Genomic DNA, 20,918 nt, shown 5'->3' on the forward strand with positions numbered 1-20,918 from the left:
CCTTTTTTTGCCTGTGGATCATGCTAACCTTCCCTCTGTGTCCCTCACAGATCCGGACGAAAGACAGGATCTTTGACAGCATCAGCCATCTCATCAACCACCATCTGGAGAACAGCCTGCCCATTGTCTCCGCTGGGAGTGAGCTCTGCCTCCAGCAGCCAGTGGAGAGGAACCCGTGACTGGCCAGCCACCCTGTCTTGACACTATACCAGTTGTCAAGAGGACTCGGTTCTTCCTAGTAGATGGGTACCGGGCTACAGGAACTTGGGGAGTTGCCCGCAGGCTCAGGGCCTCGTTCCAAAGCCCCAGGAGGAAGGCTTCTGTAAAGTGCAGGTTTCATAAACTTGTTCCTATTTCTCATGTGCATAGTAAAGGTGTACAGACCTATACATCCTATACAAATGATCCCCTTATATTTCTATTTTTTAAGACTAAGACAGATGTAAGACTAATGTTCTGTGCTGTATGTTTCTAATGGAAAGAAAAAGTTTGACTGTAGTTGTCTGGGCGAAAATGTAATTCAACTGACCCATTCCACTGGGAAGGTCCACCAGGAAGGTGTTACCTGCAGTTTATCTAATAAGCACAACATGGGGAGTAGAGGCAAGCAGGAGGATCAGTAATAGACATGGGATTGTAACAGAATCGGGCAAGATGCTACCCAAAGTGCTCCAGTAAAGCACTGGGGTATGCTGGTTCTGATGACTGTCCCTCCTTTTCCAAGACGCCTCCTAGGCTGTCTGCACCACACCTGTATGCACAGTGCGTCCAGCACCAGATGCCTCCTGCAGTTGCACTAAGGAATAAATGTCATTCCAGCTGTTTCAGGTCGCGCTGAGCATAGGAATGCTGTCCTGTTGACCCCAGTTGTCCAGGGGCACTTGGGGATTCGTTTTACTGCCAAATATGGCACAAAATAAGCCTCACTAATGAAGATCTTGACTGGCAAATGCTTTCCTTGTTTTCATCCGTATAATGACAAAATGATAAGTGTGGAGGGGTAGTTGGGGTAAAGTCTTGGTTTGTATGTCTTTCTGGCCGTCTGGTTGATTCCAGGCTGCTGTGGTAGCTGCAGGTAAAACTGCCCCTCACCCCTAGATTCAGTAGAGAAAGAAGCATGTGCACAGCTGTGCTGAAGACAGTGCGAGCTTGTGCACTCGGAGTTTTGTCCTGGAGACACTGGCATCAGCCATTCCTCTGGGTCGATGTTTGCCTAAAGCTGGGGAGTTTTGAGAATCAATTTCAGGTTCTGCTTCTAGAACAAATGGTGGTTGTTTCTACAGCAGGTTTCCCAGTCGCTCCATGAAAAGGGTATGTGTGTCACGCAGTGCTGAGTCTTGGCTCCTTCCTTTGAGATAAAACACTGTGATTTCCTACTGGGTCATTTAGTGTTGGGAAGTTGACAATGTTTGTGACTTTTAAAATATATCTGGGTTGAGATTATCTTGTGATTTAACAGATGTTGTCCTCTCAAAGATAGAAGGATCCATTTGTGTGTTTGGTACTTTCCCACCAGTGCTGCAAGGTTGGTTTCTGTCCCAGCGACATCCCACAGCATACACGCCCCTTTGACCAATACAACAAATAGATGCTCTGCACACGCTTAGAGCTGGGTAGTAATAGCTTTGATGCCTCAGGAACGAGGAGTTAAGAATATAATTTTAAAATTCTGATGAGTACCAATTTTACAAAGTTCTAATGCTAAGTGTGAGACCCCATTTCTACTTTTGTCGGGGCTGGCCAGGATGGGAGGGTGGGATAGCGCTGATGGGCAAGAATGGGCTGGGGCAGGTCCACCGCTTCGTATGTAGCCTTCTTTGGAGTTTTTGCTCTTTGAGCATCCACTGAATTCAAGTTGACAGTGGCTTCAATCTTCTAGAATGTTCTGCCATGGTTTGGAACGGATATAGACCATCCTGCTGCTTCCTGGAGTGGTAGTGGTTTCAGGTGCAGTGCGGATGCCCTGCTCCACGTTATCTAGAAGCAGTGGGGGCAGATTGTGGATTCAGCGTAGCAGCTGTCTCCACCTCTTGCCCTTTGACAAGGCAGACTTTGCGGTGGCTGCAAGAACTGCCCCACGCTCCGTCTCCTGGAGATTTGCAGCGCATAAACGTCTGACCTCTGTGAGGAAGCATGAAGCTTCTCTATATGTGGGTGTGCACACATATAAAAACAGATAAAATGGCTTTTCTTTCCACAGTCTTGCATGCCCGATTTGTAAGGCCAAAATACTAATGCTGAAGGGGAAAGGGCAGGTAGGAAATGAGAGTTACGAACCGTGAGCACCTGAACATTTGACCCGCTCTAGTTTTCCTGCTGTGGAAGTAGGACATGTGATCTGCGTCGGAGTAGCTCTCAGCTCTGTAGTCAGTGTTTCCCTCAATGGTGATGAACAATATATATCACGTTTTCTGCATGAGAATCAATTTAGGACATTAAAGGCATTGGGGGGAATCAAATTTTGTTTCAATATTAATTCAAAATATGCATTTTTAAGCTCAGATTGTAAGATTGCTTGCAGTGGAACAGAGCCAATGGGAAACATTGGCACTTTGTAGCCACTGGAGCATATTCGAGATATGGCAGACGGCAGCGATTTTCTTATCTTTGTTCCCTCCATCTGTGAATCCTGTTAGAGCAAACACAAGTCATCTCATCTCTTCTTTCAAGCTCAACGTCATAGGCACTACTGTGAGCCTCACCCACTGATGGGGAAACTGAGGCTCAGAGGCCACATAGTTGGCAGGCAGCAAAGCTGTTCCACTTATTCTTTGTTTCCCGAGCTCTGCTGAGCTTGGAGCTCACGATTTGCTGGCAGATGTGACAGGGCCTCCTCCCTGCCCAGATTGGGGCCCTCCTCCTGCAGTTTCTCAGGCTGTCTCCGCCTGGGCAGGACCAGGCTCCTGAAACGCAGATGCAGGCAGAGCAGCCCAAGCTGTGCGCTCCAGGGCCTCGACTCCCAGGGAATGAGTGCTACTGCATGCAGAGACCCTGGGTCCATGGAATGTTCCATAGCTGCTGCCGCTCACGGGCCCCCAGCCACTCGACCCAGGCCTCCGTGTCAGTGGTGAGCCAGACGGGTCCTGTAGTCCTAACATGGCCCAGCTTGTGGAGTGGCCCTGGAGCCCCCGCTACCTCCTCTCCCACCGCACTGTCCTTTATGAGCGAGCTGTGCTTCAGATGACATTCTGGTCCTGCTGAGAGCCTGTGGGGCTCCTATGAGGCCACTCATCCCTCGATTAAGTCAACTTGATGCTTGACCACCAAGGAGACCCTGAACAGCTCAGTGGACGGTCTGATAAAAAAGGCATGAGACAATTCCCAGTCTATCCTGCGCTTAAGCTACCACTTCTGGCCTTTTGTAATTTGAGAGGCTAAAGCATGGGTCCCCACTCAGCCTTGACCTGTGTTTCATTTGAGCAACTATTCTGTTTCAGGTTGTGTCAGGTACTGGGGTAGACAGACAAACACCCAATTGGAGCACATAGGGTGTCCTGAGGGTCTCCTAGTGGAAAAGGGCGCCACTGTCCAACGAGGACAGAAAGTGACACCATGTGTGGAGGAAAAGGCCTGTAGAAGGAAGGGCATGCCTGGAAGAGGGGGTGTAGCACTTTGTGTGGCCCCCACAAGAGCCCCCAGGCTCAGGGACACTTGTCGGCTCGTGTTTCTTGACTCCATGCCTATCCTGGGCTTCTAAAGACACCGTCACTCCTGAAGTGGAGCTTTCCCTTCAGGTGGGGCCAGATGCTTGGATGGCTCCTTTAGATAAATCATGCTTCAAAACTAATGTCCCTGTCCTTATTTCCCTGAATCGGTCACCACATGGAGGCCAGTCCCACGTCTCCTTGGCTCACAGACTCCCTGGGCAGCACAGGCAGCAGTGGACACCTCCGTCCAACCTCGGCTCTGGCACACACAAAGCCTCGTGGCCTCCCATGGCTCACCGCCTGTACCACAGGGCTGTGCCGTCCCTGTCGTGAGGACTGTGGGGCGGTGAATACGTGCAAACACGAAGGACAGCTGTTTCCTTGGACGCTTCACACAAAAGTGTGCATCATTTTTCTCTTGCTGGCCGAATGTGTATGGATGCCATGGATGCCTTCTTGTGAATGGTGAACTGCCCGACTGGAAATGGGAAGGAGAATTATGGAAAGACTACAAATAGATAATTGGAGGATGCAGACAAACCTTGGCCTTGGGTTTCAGAATTGTCCTCTGGTTCTGTAGTGAAACTTTAAAAATTGATCCTGAGAAAGAAAAGTAGAAAAACTACTTACGGGAATGTGTTGCAAACCTGGGACTGTCGCTGCTTCCCAGAGGACAATGAGCAAAGGAGCATCATGGGACAGTGTAGCTGGAAGGACCTGTTTTTCTGTGAGGAAACTAGAGCCAGGTGCCTTGCTGAAGGTCGTCAGTGGCTGAATCTAGGACAGAGTGCAGGACTTATTAGGGTCCCTATGGGCTTGAGCGTAAAGCTCACCCCAATGGAAATGGCAAGTTCTTCCTTCCTTGGGTTTACATTTATCCATCTTTTTTCCAAAATGCACAAAGGCGTGAGTCATTCACATGGAGGAAGAGGATGTGTTTCTGTTCCTCTGTATAGTTTGGGGTCTTTCAGAAGCAGACCCTGAGAAAGGATCTGCATGTATGTGGGGAAGGGAAGGAAGCTGCTGGGGAGAACACGATCAGGTAAATCGCCAGGATTCAGATAGTTATGTCACTGGGGACTGCAGGAGTCAGGGCTGAACACACCTCAGAGCTGACCCACCAGGGCAGGGAAGAGCTGGGCATTTACACAGCCAGCCCAGCATTGAAGGCTGTCCTGGTTGGCACTGCGTACCCTTGTACACACCCTTCAAGCCGGGGAGTCCTCGGGCAGAGAGAGGCCTTCACACTAAGCAGGCTTGGGGTGGAAGGCAGGCATCAGAGCCAATAGGGACCCTCATCACAGTTCCTGACTGGTGAGTTTGGATGGGTCCCAGGAATTTGTCTTTCTAATAAATTGTGAGCAATGCTGGTGGGCAGTTTAGACTTTGAGAAGCACCATCAGTTATGAGCTCTTACATGTCTCTTATCGATGGCTGCCCTCCTCTATATTCTCATGCCACTTCTTGTCACAGATCCCAGGTCCACGCCGTGAGTTTAAAAGTGGAGGATTAATAAGCATTTATAACTCTACACAGTCATTGCTGGAAGATAAAATGCCATCTGCCAGCCACAATTTATTTATAATGGGGTTTATACATATTTATAAGTTTGCAAGCAACATAATGCACAGTTTTTAAACTGGCACATTTTATAGCAGCCAGAAAAATTGCAACTTTATACCAAGACTTGTGAATGTCAGTCTCATATGTATATACGCACACACATGCGCCTGCATTGATGACAACAGATGTGCGTCTCTCTGCATGTGTGCACATGATGGTTGGCTGTGCGATTGGTACCTCGGGACACTTCCCTGGTTTTGGTATTTTAACTAACAAGGACAACTAGAAGGCTAAATAAGTGTTAAGAGTTTGGGAACTGGTGTGTCCTGGCATCCACAGACAACTGGAGGGCCACAGGGATCCACTGTGGGAAATGACAGAGGGACACGAGGGAAAAGAGGCCAGCGGGGGAAGACACGGAAAGGAGAGGACGGGAGGGTGGAGGAGGTGAAAAGAGGGAGATGCTCATTAGTCCAGACTTAGGTCCCGTGTTCCTCCAGCAGTGTGCAGTGTCTGTGGAAGGCCAGTGAGGAAGGACGAAAAGGGTCCAGCGTGGCAGGCTGTCCCCATCAAAGTGTGCTAAGGGGTGTGGGGGGTGAGCGTTGTCATTTCTGGTGTAGCTGCATATGTGGCACCGCTCGTCAGTGTTTCTAATCAGCCTCTTGGCCTCATCTGTAGACTAGTTCACACTTGGCAGGCACAGCGCTGGGTTCCTGGGATAGGGAAGTGAATGCGGGTTCTGCCTGCCTGCGAGTGTAATCCAGTAGGAAGTACAAACACGCAGGGTGTTGGCATGACAAGCGTGACGGTGTTGTAGCCAAGTTCAGTAGGACCTGTGGAGACCGAAGGTCCTGAGTTCGAGCAGTCTGAAGACTTTGCAAACTGGAGGGCAGATGGGACGGGAGTGTTAGTGCAGACAGACAGGGCATGAAGGCCCAGGAGGAGGCAGGACACGTATGTGCAGACACAGTGCCTGGTGTTACCAGGGATGCTGGAGGTGGAGGTGAGGCTGTTCTCATCACTTCTTTCCTCCTTCCTTGTGCTCACAGGTGCCCTGAACAAATGAATCCCTTAAGCCCCAAACACACAGGACTCCCTCGAGGGGGCTGGAAGAGCCATTCTCAAGCGAAAAATGAAACCTCAGAGTTCAAGTTTCCATTTTGTTGTGTCACCTTGAAATGCTGTAGGTAGAAACATTTGCACGTGGGAGCGCACTCTGGGGTCCTGAGGTTTGAGGTAATTCATTCACATTCACCTGGGATATTTCACCACCAAATCAAGTGACAATTAAGAAAATAGAAATTAATGGGCAAATCCTTCCTTAAACATGGAATTACCTTGGAAACAACTATGTGTCAATTGCAAATGGAATGTTCTCTGTTCATTTGACCTTTGAATATAGCTTGTCCTGGAATATTGTAAAATTAAGTATGTGATGTTATTTGTATTCAGATTTGAACAAGAATTAAACATTTGATCTTTAAATCCAAGAATTAGGAGAGAACTCCATATAAATTTAATGTGTAATAATAAGGTATTTATTACTTTTTAAAAAAGCATTTGGATGACCAATTATACACGTTGATAAATAATCATTTGAAAATTTTGTGTTTGGTTTTCCATTAACTTTTTTGAAACAAAAAAAGAATTACTGTCAAGGTCTCTGTCTGGGTTTATTGCCAATTTACCACTTTCTATTTTGATATTGTAACAGAATGGGCCTTTGGACATCCCCGAGGAATGGAATACAAAACTGATTTCAAGTTTTCTAATCTCTGCTCTATAAACAATGGGAACACCTAAGTTATTTGGCCAACATTTGGGAGATTTGACAATAATACAGGTGAAGAGAATTGGTTTAAATTCCCTCCTCACCTTCAGTGAATCCACTTTACTCCTTCAGGAAATGATGTGGTTTCCAACTGAGAGCCCTGGATGAGGCACCTGGCACGTGGGTTTCTAGGGTAACCAAGGGAAGGAGCTGCTTGGTGTCCCCAAGTGTCATCACTCTGGCCCAGGAAGGAGGTTGTCACCCACGTAGGCAGTGCTGCACTTCTTATCATTGGTTATCAGAAAATGTGCCTTCATTTTCAGAGCAGTGATATGTGCATTTATGATTATGTAGCAAACCCTTTGATATTTGACTTAGATACTAAAACATTTGGGTGTTGAGATTTTGCACTCATAGATACAATTTAAAAGCATGGACTTGGTAACTTAATTAGAAGTTTTCTATAAAATACACCTTGCTACATTTCTGTGAAAAGCTCTTTACCAGTGCAGAATAACCATGGGTCAGGGGTTGAAATAACAGCCGTTTTCTAAATCATCCATTGTTTAAATGACTGTCAATGTTAAGTCTGTGGGCAATAAAGAATATTACGAAAAGTCTTTCTGTTGGACTGTGGATCTTGTATTGCCTCAAAACAGAGGATGTGCGGTTGAAACCTTTCCAGAGAAAGCAGATAGTCAGTTATTCCCAGGAGATGTCTTGAAGCACAATCATAGCAAAGCCCTGCCTGCTGGCCAACGGTGTGGAATGAAAATGGCAGCTGGGCAGAAGCATTCCTGAGGAGACTTACGTGAATTTGTACCCAGCGGGCCCTGGGCAGAATCACAGGTGGCATAAGGTTTGATCTTCATTACTGTCACCACCAGACTAGTTAGGCCTCTTTCTCTTTAGAACACAGGTCAGACACAGACACACACACACGCATGCGCCAAAACTACAGTTTGTAAAGGAGAAAGCTGGGGGACGGACCTGTTCTGACCTCTTCTCTCCTGCTGCAAATGGAGCAGAACCAAAAATCCCATCTGTGTTGGCCCTACCTGGACTGCCATGACTCCCTCAATCTTTTCCCTGTCTACTAACCTTCCTCAAAACAGTGTGACCTATCAAACTTGGTGAAATAGCCCTGATACACCTTGCTTCACTCAACACCACATATGCCAGTGGGAAAGTGTAGGGTGGAAAGGTTATCAGGGTTCTCAGAGTGGTTTGATTCCTGGAAAAACACTGGTACCAGGTGAGAGGCCAGGCTGCCATCCGGTACACGACCCGGGGTGGCCCCGGTGAACACAGACCCCACGTGGACTTCCAACAATGGTTTATGCAAAGACTTTCAATTTTATTTTTTAAAAAATATACATGGGACATAGTTAAGGTTACTACCTGAATGAGATCTAAAGCGCAGCTTCTCAATGGCTTTGAAATACTCAGCTGCTAAATGATCTCCAGCTAGCTAGTTACGAATGTACATAAACGGTGGTATTAAAGTTGATTAGTTTTTGAACGTATCAAATGAATGCAATTACTTTTCTGGTGTGTTTTTCATTCATATCGCTTGAAAGTTTTGGATTATCTCAAACGAAAGTTGGGGTTATGGTACAAAGTGTTATTAATACTAGCGCCAGCGATCTCGGGCCCCCAAGCAACTCAGAACTGTGATATCAACTTTTAAAATCATGTCATGACTGAAGTGAGGTGCAATATCCAGTATTTTGGCGCTCTGATGCATTCTTTTTCTTAACCCAGTACCTCAATGCTTAACTTTTTTAGAAATGCCTTTGGTTTTCTCATATTATTTGATAAAAGAATAACTTCCTTTTCAGTGATGTAAAGAAGGCAACAAAAAATGCCACTGATGAACGTCTCCTTACAATTAGGATTTATCTCATCAGTAACAAAAATGAGGAAAATCTTTGGTTAGTACACGGAGATCCCCCAGGTCCCATGGAAACGTCCCTCAATTCTGAACTTGCATCAGATAAACAGGAGTCAATCTCTCTTCGAAAAAGTTAATGTGTTAAGACTACTCTCTCAGTCTTTACTCAGGTGACATTCTCAGTGAACCTAAAAACTTCAGGGGGTTCACATGTGAGGTTTCCCCAAGTAAGAATCCTTTCAAAGGTTGTTTGTTTTGTTTTTACAAATAACTCAACATGTCCACTGTGCTTTGGGGGCCTCTACAGATGTGTGTGTTCCTTTTTATCAGTTTGTATTTATGTAGAATCCTTGGGGAAGAGCATACACAAAAACGCCTTTGGAGTAATTCCTTTATAAGGTAAACAGAACGATACAAGGTTGACCTATGTTGAAAAATAAGATTACAGTATTATTACATTTCTTTGAAGAATGCACAAACTGCCAGATCACGTTTCCTCTCTTGACAATTAAACTGTTCTAATGTGACTGTCAGGTTCGTCTTTTCAAAAGCTGTGAGACTGCTGATGGCCCCAGTTCCTCGGCTATTGCAACACGGCGGTTACTGACTTGGTGCCTTTCTGACATAGAATCAAATTTAACATACGATCAACGTGCTGTCTTGTAAACCTCTCCTAATTCAATAGAAATTTCCATTAAACTGCTTCTGGCAACTTGGAAAGGTAAAACAGGCCGGGTGTCTGTCCCTGCTTCTCTCAGGAGGCTTCATTTCTTAGTTGGTCTAGAGAACAGCATCCTGGAAGACCGTGGCTAACTTTTCTGTGATTTGGGGAAACCCCTGAACACTCATGTAATTTGGCCTTTGGATGTGCTTAAAACTGTGCAGGGACACATGACAAGGAAGAAGTGGGGACCCCTTGGGGGACCTGCACGCACAGAACTTGCTCATTCTAGCCATGAACATTTAGACATTGACCTGCTCCCAGGCCTGTCTCAGGATTATTTGGGGTTTGACCCACACATCTGGGACCAGACTTAGACAAGGCTTTTTTGGGAATTTTGGCATTTAGAACCTCCTTAACTCAAGACTTCACGTCAGTCTCAGGAGAGTGGGACTGGCATGTCCACTTAGTTCCCAGCCATATCCTCTAGCTGGTGATTCAGTTGGATGATGCGTGTACTACTTGTTACATAACTGTGCCGTATACTGCAGCTCACGCACGTGCCCATGGCAGACCTCTGAAACACAAGAGCAGTGCAGCACAGAAATGGGATACACAGCACCCACTGTCACCACATTCTGTGTAGTGTAGTTACCCAAACATCGTCACAGTGTCCTGGGAAACACTGTATATTGTGTGGCCCATGACTTTCCCTCCCCAGGAATACTGGAGAGTGGCCGGTGGGATTCAGAGGAAGGCAGCAACGATATCAGCAGCTTGGTGCATTTGGAAGGCTCTGGAGCCTGAAATAACAAGGCATGCTGTCTACACTGAAATGGGTTGGTGAGTCCTTGGGTCCCAGGCCTATGAGACGGCCACATGAGGCAGGCTCCTGGCAAAACAGATTTCCTGCGTCTCAGCTCTGGCAAAGCCTCACAGTGAGACATGCAACAAATGAGCATGTAGCCGCTGGGCTGGGAGCCGCTCCCTCCAGAGAGATGTAAGGATGCCTGCTCCTGGAGGCTGGGCCCTCACTTGCAGAGAATGCCATTTTGCAAGGTTTTGTTTCTGGCGGTGATGCAGGGCGTGGTGACCATCTGGGGAATGTCTCCCTTGCCCTTTGGTGAGGGGCTGCTATTGTTACTGCCACTGGATTTGCTTCTGCTTGGATCCAAAGCGGGCTGGGTGGGCAAGGAGCGGGTGCCCTTGGCCCTGACCAGGCAGCTGCAGACCAGCCGAAAGAAGGCTCGTCGCATCTCCTTGCTGGCCAGGGTGTAGATGACGGGGTTCATGGCGGAGTTGAGCACAGCCAGCACGATGAACCACTGGGCTCTGAACAGGATGGCACACTCCTTCACTCTGCAGGCCACGTCGACAAGGAAGAGGATGAACAGTGGGGACCAGCAGGCAATGAACACGCTGACCACAATCACCACGGTCCGCAGCAGGGCCATGGACCGCTCCGAGTTGTGGGGGCTGGCCACCCTGCGGCTGCTGGACTTCACCAGGCAGTAGATGCGCGCATACAGGATCACGATGGTGACCAGGATGGCCGTGAAGATGCTAATGCAGAAGGCAATGTACTTCTTGGAATAGAGGGGCAGGATGGTGGAGCAGTCGGGCAGGTTGTGCAGGCAGTTCCAGCCCAGGATGGGCAAGGCACCCAGGGAGAAGGCAATGAGCCAGCACATCCCGATCAGAAGGAAGACGCGGTGCTTCTTGTTGGCGTCGTATGGCCTCATTTTGATCATGGTCAAGTGCCGCTCAATAGCGATGGCCAGTAAGCTACAGGTGGATGCCCCAAGGGCCACGAACATGCTGCCCTCCCGCAGAAACCAGACCGTCGGAGACAGGCTCAGTGTCTTCTTGCCTGACATCAGAATGTTGACCTTGTAGGCAATGCCAGCCAGCAGGTCGCACAGAGCCAGGTTGCCGATGAAAAAGTACATGCGATTGTGAAATTTATTGTTTTTCCATATGGCAATGAGAACCATCAGGTTCTCCAGGACGATGAAGCTGCAGATGACCAAGAATAGCACAGTGGTGAGAGTGCTGCCCTCAGGGGATTCTCTCAGCCGGCCCTCCAGCTTGCCCACGTAGTTGTAATGTTTGTGCAGAGTCTCATTCTCAGCGAAGGGTCTGGGATATGATGAGTGGACCCTGGCCATCACTTGGAATTCACAGGCAGTCAGCTCCAAATCCACCAGAGGGCGCCCTGGGAACGTCCATTTCCAGGGAAAACAAAGACCTGCTCAAGCTTTAGTAATGATCTGGGCCAGACCCTGGCTGGGGTGTTGAGAAGTGGCTCCTGCGAAAAGATAAAGGAGGGGTGCCCAGTGATAAGGTCATACCACCAAAGAAGCAAGGGTGGCAGCAAAGCTGGAGAAAGGCACCAAAAATGCTGAAGCATTTGGATGGCTGGTTTTTACTGGCTCAGAGAGGGCCTCTCAACACAGGCCAAGTTCCTAAGTGATTGAGGAGGACCTGGGAAGTGATTTGGTGTCTGCAGTTGCCAGGAGGGAAGTTCAGTGCAGGACCACCAAGGTCATTCACTCCTATAAAGATGATGCACAGACCCAAATAAAACTTCCATCGGGAAATCTCAAGTTATTTAGGAATGCTAACCGTTAATCCTCATCTACCACACGGGAGTTGGGGAACCATGACTCTCAGTTACCAAAAGCAACTAAGGAATATCTCAGGTCAAAATAATAGGATGGACTCCGGAAGGTACCCACCAGATTTCTGAGAGCTTCCTGGTGAATTTTGGAGTGATATCATAGGACACATCCACACGTCCCAGATGGCCTCCCCTGGCACCAGGTCCAGGGACAGAAATTAGATCCAGATGGCCCATAGGTCTGCCCAGCAGAGAGTCCTGAGACTGGACCACGCAATTACAGAAGAACAGTGTAAGGACACACACGGTCCCCGGTGGCCACTTCCCTAGTGAGCAGCTGAGCATGGAGCTAGGGGAGGAAGGAATACAAACCTATAAAAGTGGACTCCCCTTCCAATGAGGTGAAAGGAAGAAACAGAAAGCAAGGACAAGCACGTGGGCTTTGAGTTTGGCTTAAAACCCAGAGGCCTAAATATCTGCTGTAACTGACTAAACCCCCAAAACTGAATCAGTGCCACTAAGCCAGAACAAACAACTAACTTGCGAGCACTAGTGAGACAGTGAAGGCAGTGAGCCCAGAAGCCAGGCCCTGGACGGCCTTGAATTTTAACCCTTCCCCCACTGGGCCCTGGACACGCCCCAGTCCACTTGTGGCCTCCTGTGATAACCACAGTGAAGCCGACCCAACGACCAAAGTAGAAAGGGCTATCAGTGAACTGACTTTAGATTTAAATTACTCAAATATTTCAATATCTAATTAAAATCAAATGAAGTTAAAACAGTCCATTGTGTGTATCCAGTGAAGCTTTTTTTTGGTACTTTTTAATCTTTAAGCCACAACTCTAAATTTGGATCAGAGGCAAATGGACCACTCTTCAATGATATGGAGTGTGACGAGATCTGAAGGCCTCCTCCACCAACTGAGCTCAATCCCAAGTATGAATTGAGGCCCAGACAGGCGTAAGTCCCTAGAAGGACTGAGGGGTCAGCTTGGGCAGCTGTTCTGAGGCAGAAGCAGAGGAGACCCCAACCAGGATCGCCCACCCATGGACGCTTCCAGGCAACTTCTCTCCTGCCCCTCAGGCACAGGTCCTAGGGCTCTGCGGACGCTGTCAAGCCCTCCCCCCTTTCATTAGTCTGGGGGACCTGGGTCCTCTGAGACTGGGTAGAAGTGGCCCCTCTGCTGCTTCTCAGAGATTTCTTTTCTTTCCAGTGTCTAGAACATTCAATGTGCTGCTTGTTCTGGAAACCCCGTGGGCCGGGCATCTGAGCTGACGTCTGTGCTCTGCCTGGAACTGCCCCTGACCTTTCCCTGGCCCCTGCATGACAGCTGTCGGAGGCCGCAGAGGACATGGGGGTCAGCTTGAACACCACGTGTGGCAGAAATCTCTTCTAACTTCAGAAGGGAACAGAATAGCAGGCCGGTTCTGAGGCTGTGCTAACAATGAAGGACCTGAGGGGGCAGCTACCGAGGTCTCCGCCATTGCTGGTCAGCCCTGGGCCTACCTCCCTGACCACAGCCCACCTAAGCCCAGGGGTACCTTGCTGCCTCGGGCAGAAGGCAAGGCTGCCCCCAGTGCCTGCATACACCTGGACTGAAGCCAGGAAGGACCAACAGGCTTGTCTGCTTTTTCTGCCACGGGCAACAAGGACAGGTCACCTCGGTGGGCAGTTTTCCCATTAGCCCCCTCCCCCAGTTTTATATAAATCTCATCAGTCTCTCAGGCCTCAGTCAAATTCTACCTGTTCTGTGACATTTTCTAGAATCAGGCCAGCCTACAGTGACTTTTCTCTGAGGTAGCACACCACTTTTTAAAACCAATTGCAAGCTGTGTTTTTAAGACTAGAAGACACATCAGCAGCCGACACTACCTGAGCCCTTTGCCTGAAGCACCTGACCTAATCCTCACTGACAGCAGGAAGTTCGCAGCGTCTCTCACAGTGCCTGGAACACAGACAGGTGCCCCACAAATGTGCACGCTCTTTATCACTGCTTCTCTATGCATTCTTTATCTGTGAACGGTGAATGGGGAATCCACACCCCACCCTGCTGGACACCACGCCCAGGAGAACTAGGCCCCCAGTTCTCTTCCCACCACTTCCCATCCCAGGGCATGACCACTGAGCGAGTACTCAGCGTCACTCAGCGTTCTCCACGTAGAGGGTGCCGCCAAAGACACCACCAAGTGTCCACCTTGGTGGACAAGACACCACCTTGCTCATGGAAAAGGCCCAGCACAAGGGCAGAGAAGGTGACGCAGATGTCGCTTCACCGAGCGGCATAAGGAAGCAGTGTCCTGAGAGCACTCCTTCCCACACAGCTGGCCCAAGTGCCCTCCTGCACCCCCCACACCAGGCCACCCGCTGCCATGTCTAAACACCACCATGCCTGTTTACTTCAAAATTTCTTTCGGACGTCTGCTCCCCCACCAGGGATTTCTGTCCCAGGAACAGATAAGGGTATGTATGTGGTTAACATGAGGCGTTATAATGGCTGTCTTAGCACCAGAGTCGTCTGAATGATAATAATAAGTGAATAACATGAATTGTACATGAATTCACACCCACGAGGGAAAAGGGGCTTCAGGCATTTGCACTGGAAAGGTTTTTGAAACCAAGGTACATCTCAAGCTGATCTTCTGTGCCTCAGTTTCCCCCATGATAACTGCATGTCATTTTATGTATCTCATGGCTCCCTCTGGATGTCTGAAACCCCTTTGACTGTGCCATGAAGTACAGATAGAAGGGACATGAGCCCCTTTAAAACTGCTGGATGTGGACTTTTCCAGGACAAAAGGGCAGACTGACATCTTTATCGTTTCCCCCCTGCATATCCGTAGTTTTGATAAAATTGAGCAGAGAGGAAAAACAACAAAATAAAAAGCAATCAATAAAAACTAATAACTAGCAATAAAGTAACCATAGTAAAAACAGTATAAAATGTGCCAGAGACCTATCAAAGCCAAGAATCCTGAGGGTGAACATCTTTTCCCATTAATGCTTGATTTATAATTTCCCTTAATTAAATATTCATTGTTCAAAAGGAGCATATTTTTTCAGAACTTTTTTGTTGTTGTTGTTAAATGTAAATCTCCACATTTTGCATAACTAGAAGACATTCAGTTGTCTTTGGAATCTAAAGGCCTATTTTCTTTGGATGATCAACATTAGAAAGTAGAACCATCCTGAGAGTAAAGTGCTGGCTACATGCTAGGCTGGTTTTGGATGTGTCTGAACATTTCTGTGTTCAGTCAAAAGCATCTCACTGGAAGCCAGCTGTCTCACCCCACAGAGAAGGGTTCCAACCCCAAACCATGAGGCCAGCCCCTCACAACCCCTCGCACCCTTTCTAGTCCCTGCTCACTCCCAGATGGGACCACTGTCTGGGCTTCTCATCCCGTAGTATAGCCTGATTCTGACCTTCACGTGAATGGAGCCCTGCAGTACACAGTTGTGCCTGGGTCTTCCAACGTGATGCTCCTGCCCATCATGCGTGTGGATGCCGGGGATCCCGTCTTATTGCTCCCACTGTGTGGGCAGATGCACTGTTCTTTGTTTGTGGACAGGGGGTGGTCTCCCAGTGTGCTTACCCTAAGTAGCGTGCTAGGACTAGTGTGGGTGTACTTGTGTGAGCACATGCCTGCATGTCCGTGGACCACTGATTTCCGAGCATGCTGTGTTGGCATCTAGGTTTGGCTCTGATGCTGAGAGCCCCTGCAGAGGCTTACAGGGCTCGGCCAGCATCCTGAAAATCACTGCCTGTGCAGAGAAATCCCCCACCACCACCACCACCAGGGGCGAGATTTACACATTACAAATGCTTAGATTTTGTTTTATTTTAAAAGATTAGTGTCTGGGGTTGGCAGTGACACTGTACACATTTGATCACTGCTTAAATTCCACCTGAATACTTGAAGCCCATTCCTAAGAAATGTGTGCCGGCTAGTCTTGTACATTCTCAGAAAGCTGGACATGTTATAATACATACATAAGCACTCAGGATAGACACACTCTTGCTTGTTGGCAGTGGTCTTCCAACAAATCCAAATTCTGACGGTGCTACACTCTTGAGAAGGCCTGGTATATGTCCATCTGCAGAGCTCAGGCCCCGCATAACCCTCCCCTCCCCGCATCTCATGTAAAGGAGGTCCACTGCTGCCTACTCCCCTTAGATCTACTCAACAGAGCCCGTTACCTAAGGGTTCTCACGTTATCCTCCTAAGCTGGGATCTGTAAGTCCACCTCAAGGCGTTTAAACACCAACACTTTTCCTTTTTAGGAGATAGAATAAAATGCCTTCTAGAAGGTAGTTCTGAGGTATGTTACCCCAGCTTAGACCCTGTCAAGCTGGGGTCTTTCCCTTCCCTCCATTCCAAGAAGGCATAACCGCAGGAAGTGGGGGAGGGGCGGGCCCTGGCTGGCCGATGGATTCCAGATGTGCTTTCTACACTGGTGATTCACTTTCTCTACACATGTCAATTTGAAAAATAAACAAACTATAAAAAGGAAAAGAAAAAAGTAAAGGAAAACACTTCCATAAAGTCCGGGGTCTCTCTCTCCCTCTCCAATGGCAAAAAAGAAAAGCACAATAGGATAATGAGAAATTTCTCCTGCTCCAGTGTAGAATGCAATATTTTTAAAAGGCATCTTTTCCCAGGGAAATTGCTTAGATCATCCTCCAAACTGAATTAAAACATCAAGCATTTGACATCAAGCAAAATTTCTTGAAAAGCAGGATTTTTTTTCTTTCATTTAAAAGAACTTAGAAAGGAAATAATGAGTTGGCCATTTCACGGCCCCAGCAAAATTCCTTTGCTAATGAGTATTTTCCCTCTCTGCGGATTTATTTGGTGACTCTTCTCTGCTTTCAGAGACAGTTCACAGCAAGAGGCTGACACACACGCAGCCTCGCATGCATGCACTTTGTTCTAGGTCAGTAATGGAGCTCCCTGTGAGAGAACTGCAGATGAACCAGGTGAGGATTTCACATGTGAGTACACACGCCCTTGGGCACCCAGGTTTGTCCATAAAAAGGCAATTGCTTCTGATGCAAGGGGTCTTATCTTCTTTGCTTCTCAACCAAGCTTTTCAAATTTTCTCTTCCCTGACTGCTTTAAGTAAGGGTACAGGTTTAAATTCCTACCAATTGACAAAGGACCAATAAGTGTGTGTGTGGAACTGAACTCCTCCAGGCAGGTAAAAGCATATGTAAATAAGAGGTGTCCTGTCCAGGAAGTCCTAACTATGGGGTTCCTCTCATCCTGACCCAAAGCAGTGCTCTCACTCAATGACATGGCATGTGACATACATTGCACCTTGTAGTTACCACGTGGTCCCCCCATTTGCTTTCTAAATGTACACAGGAGGAAACTGAGGCTGGGGGTGGTCACGGTCCTTAGTGGCACAGTTTGGAAGAGACTGCACTGTGCTGGGTGTCTGTGCCCGGTACACCCCTTTAGTAGTAAGCTCTTCTGGAGGTGACGACCTTTCCACATGTTGTTCACCTTGATGGTGACAAGAGCATCCCCAACATGCTGTAGAGCCGAATAGCCTCCAGTACGACGCTAGCCAAGTCCTAGAACGGGGGCTTCACTGAAACACGTGGAAGACTCTGATGCCAGGGAAATGGAGTGGCAGCATTAAGGCCAGAGAGCCCTGTTGGCTCACCAGGACTTCCACTCAGCTCACAGTGCCAATCGGATGCCAGTCCACTCACTGGGCCTTCCACGTTCTCCACCGAGCACACTTGTCACCGATTTGACCCGACTGGCCTATTGCCTAGGCTCTTACAGACACAGCTTCAATCCCCCGAAAATAGAAAGATAACAAAATAAAAGGCAACTCTATGCTCAGTAGTTGTAATAATAATAACTGACATGTATTACTAACTGACATTAGTTAGGATTTCACTCAATATATCAAATTATCTCCAAAAGATTATAGAAAATCTCTTAAGGCAATTAATTACTTCAACAGAAAATGCATGGCAAAGAAATGATATGAAATAACTCTAAAACTGATCAGAAAGGAAATCGGCGCCAGCAGCCCGCGGGCCGCCTGAAGATGCCTCACCAGCTGTGTCAGCCACAAGTAATAGTCACAATTTCTGGCAGAAAAAATGGGACTCTACAAGACGGCAACTCCAAATATTTCAAGATCAAGGCATGCTCAAGTTCTCTTTTTTTTTTTTTTGCTATAAAAAAAATGCTATATGCATATGCTATAGGTACTGAAGCATCTTCAGGAGATGGAAGAGATACCATGGAATTAAAAATGCGACATCACTTCCAGAGAAAGGAAAATCAGTCCCTGAATTTGCAGAAATAAAGCCATTAGGTTGAAATGTAAGGCTCCTTCTACAGGAAACATGAGTTTCTACTATCCACATTTGGTTGAAAATTAGGAGTTGTGCACTTAAAAGGAAATTCACAAATATAAAGGGGAAAGCAGCATTTTCAAAGATGCAAACCGCATGAGAAATCATTGGACCTGTATCTCAGGGGAGGCTCTTAAGGGCTGACTTAAACATTTTAGATCTCTGGTGTCAGGTGACAAGAGTCACTGGACTAGCAAGCCCAATGTAAACATTCGCTGACAGAGAAAACCCAGTGTGTGGCTCTTCCATGGCAACAAAATTTATCATACTGGCATTGAGCTCTGCATCAATTAAGTGAGAAATCGTACTGATCCAGACACTGGCACAACTCGAGAAACACAATCACCCCCCCCCCCCTCCGCCACCAACACCAGCCACTGGCATGGCCATCCTCATTAATCACATACCCACAGAAACTAATCCTGCCCTGGTACTTTCTAGGAATTATATTTTTCTTAATAATGCCTGCAAGATTTTCATTTCATCAATGAAGAAAATAATGCTGAAAAGATAAACTATGAACACGTGATTAGATACAATGTCTGCAACCTCTGATGTCTAGAGGAGAAATTCCTAATTCTGGAAGTACTCAGAGCTCCAGCTGGGGGAGGTACTAGTATGTGCAGGGGGGATTTCCCATTTTTGAAATAATCTTACAGAAGAGCCTTCAATTCATGCTGCTACCCTTTCTTCATCCTCAAAACGAAGTGTGTTCTCTTTAAAAATCTAACAAGAAGCCTCTCCCTTACATCTAAATATAAGAACACCACAAAGAAATATGTCATTGGGAGTGTCCAATGCCAGAGAAAAAGAGGGAGACAGATGAGGGGTGAGGTGAGACCAACAATTTGCAGATAGGTGCTTAAAAGTGGCGAAGCGAGCAGGCTCCCTGCCTCAAGCCAGAGAAGGACTTGTCCTGCCCCTTGTCCAGGTTTTATCTCCATTATGAATGCAGACACTCATTTTCCGTGGGCACCTCCTTACGGCACCCGGACTTGATCTCCCAGCCCCAGATTCTGACAGCCTGATTGCCTTGTGTGAGAAATATAAAGAAAAATTGAATTTTTGTGCCGAATGTGCCTTAAACGATTTTCCCAGGAGAATGACAGCAACCACACATTCCCAGAGTCGCCAGGTCCTCATTCTGGGAGGGCATCTAACTTTTTAATTGTCCAAGTTAAACCACGGATGGAAGTTCTCCGTGAAGACTCACCTCTCTTCCATTCAGGATACTGAGAGGCAGCTGGGTTTAAATGCTCCACTTATGTTAAAAGGGAAGCACCCCCTCCCCCTGCCGCGCGGCTGGGTCACCAGAATGTCTGTCCTGGGGGAGGCGGTGATCTGATGTGGTGCGCTCGTGCCACGGTTCCGCTGGAATTTCGGGAGAAAAGTGGTCCCGGCTGTCCCCATCCACCCTGGCGTCCGCGTCCCGGCCCCGCCGACTCACCTCCGTGTGGGAAGGGCGCTTGGGTCACCGGCATGCTGGAGCCTGTCCTCCGCGTAGATGCGAAGCGGGCTGGGACGCCGGAGAGTCTTGGGGGCTCGCTTGGGCTCGTCCTGCCTCCGCGTTCAGCTCCGGGTACCTGTCGGGTGTCCCCGGGCGCCGCTCGCTCAGCCTCTGGCCGCGCGAGTCAGGGCACAAACTTTTCCGGCGGCCTGGGGGGCGGCGCTCGCTCTCCGCCCCTCCGCCTCTCCGCCTCCGGGCCGCCCGTTCACACAGCCCTGCCCCCTCCCCCGCCCCCATCTCTACCTCCCCGCGCCGCGCTCCCAACGTCCCCGCCCCCACCTCCCAGCCAGCCGGCGCCGCGCCCCCGTCTCCCCGCGCCGGGTCTCCATCTCCCCATCCCTGCGCCGCCCGCAACCCTTTCGCCCCGCTCCCGGCCCTCAGCCTCGCCCTCAGCCTTCGACCCCCCACTCCGCGTCTCTGGCCCTCGGCAGCCCACCTCTTGGCTCCCTGCGCGCCCCCCGCAGCGCCGCTCCGCTCCTACCCCAGGTCGGTCGGGAGGCCGTGCGCGGGTCGGGCGAGCTCCAGAGGCCGGCCTGGGACCCCGGGACCCAGCGGGGACGGGGCTGGGGCGGGGCTGGGCTGGGCACGCTGAAGGCGGGAGTTTGGGCAGATTATTACTACTGCGGTCTTTATTGTCATTGTGATCAGGATCATTCCGTTTGAAACGGACCGCACCCGGCTTGCAGGGTAGCGCCCAGCAGACCGCCTCGCGTCCCTCCCTCTCCGAGCTCCCCGTGCAGAGCCCGGCGCCCCGGGGCGCACGCGATCCGGACCTCCAACTCCACCCTGGGCTGGAGAACCGCACAACCCGCAAACCTGCGGCGAACGATCTCAGCGACACCTCTGCCCCGCTCACAGATTCGCCCCTTTTATGATTAA

General features: G+C 48.7%; 2 protein-coding genes across 4 annotated transcripts in view; one reads left to right on the forward strand and one right to left on the reverse strand.

The window, feature by feature from the left end:
• Positions 1-7,598, forward strand: part of SHC3 (SHC adaptor protein 3) — a 185,490-nt gene extending 177,892 nt beyond the window's left edge. For both annotated transcript variants that reach the window (XM_081067439.1, XM_081067440.1), the window contains one exon: positions 51-7,598. In XM_081067439.1, the coding sequence (XP_080923565.1) occupies positions 51-179 (129 nt within the window). In that variant the 3' untranslated portion in view covers positions 180-7,598. The remainder of the gene's footprint in view (positions 1-50) is intronic.
• S1PR3 (sphingosine-1-phosphate receptor 3) lies at positions 6,697-20,189 on the reverse strand. 2 transcript variants are annotated; one of them, XM_081067441.1, is made up of 2 exons: positions 19,980-20,189; positions 6,697-11,844 (listed from the first exon to the last, which is right to left on the reverse strand). In XM_081067441.1, exon 2 carries the CDS (start codon positions 11,702-11,704, stop codon positions 10,568-10,570), a length of 1,137 nt encoding a protein of 378 aa, XP_080923567.1. In that variant the 5' UTR covers positions 11,705-11,844; positions 19,980-20,189; the 3' UTR covers positions 6,697-10,567. The 2 variants fall into 2 exon arrangements, with proteins under 2 accessions (XP_080923567.1, XP_080923568.1); XM_081067442.1 differs by having other exon boundaries at positions 8,323-11,844; positions 19,746-20,189.
• Positions 20,190-20,918: the final 729 nt, after the last annotated feature.

This window comes from Rhinolophus hipposideros (assembly GCF_964194185.1).
Source record: "Rhinolophus hipposideros genome assembly, chromosome: 11".
Taxonomy (NCBI): domain Eukaryota; kingdom Metazoa; phylum Chordata; class Mammalia; order Chiroptera; family Rhinolophidae; genus Rhinolophus; species Rhinolophus hipposideros.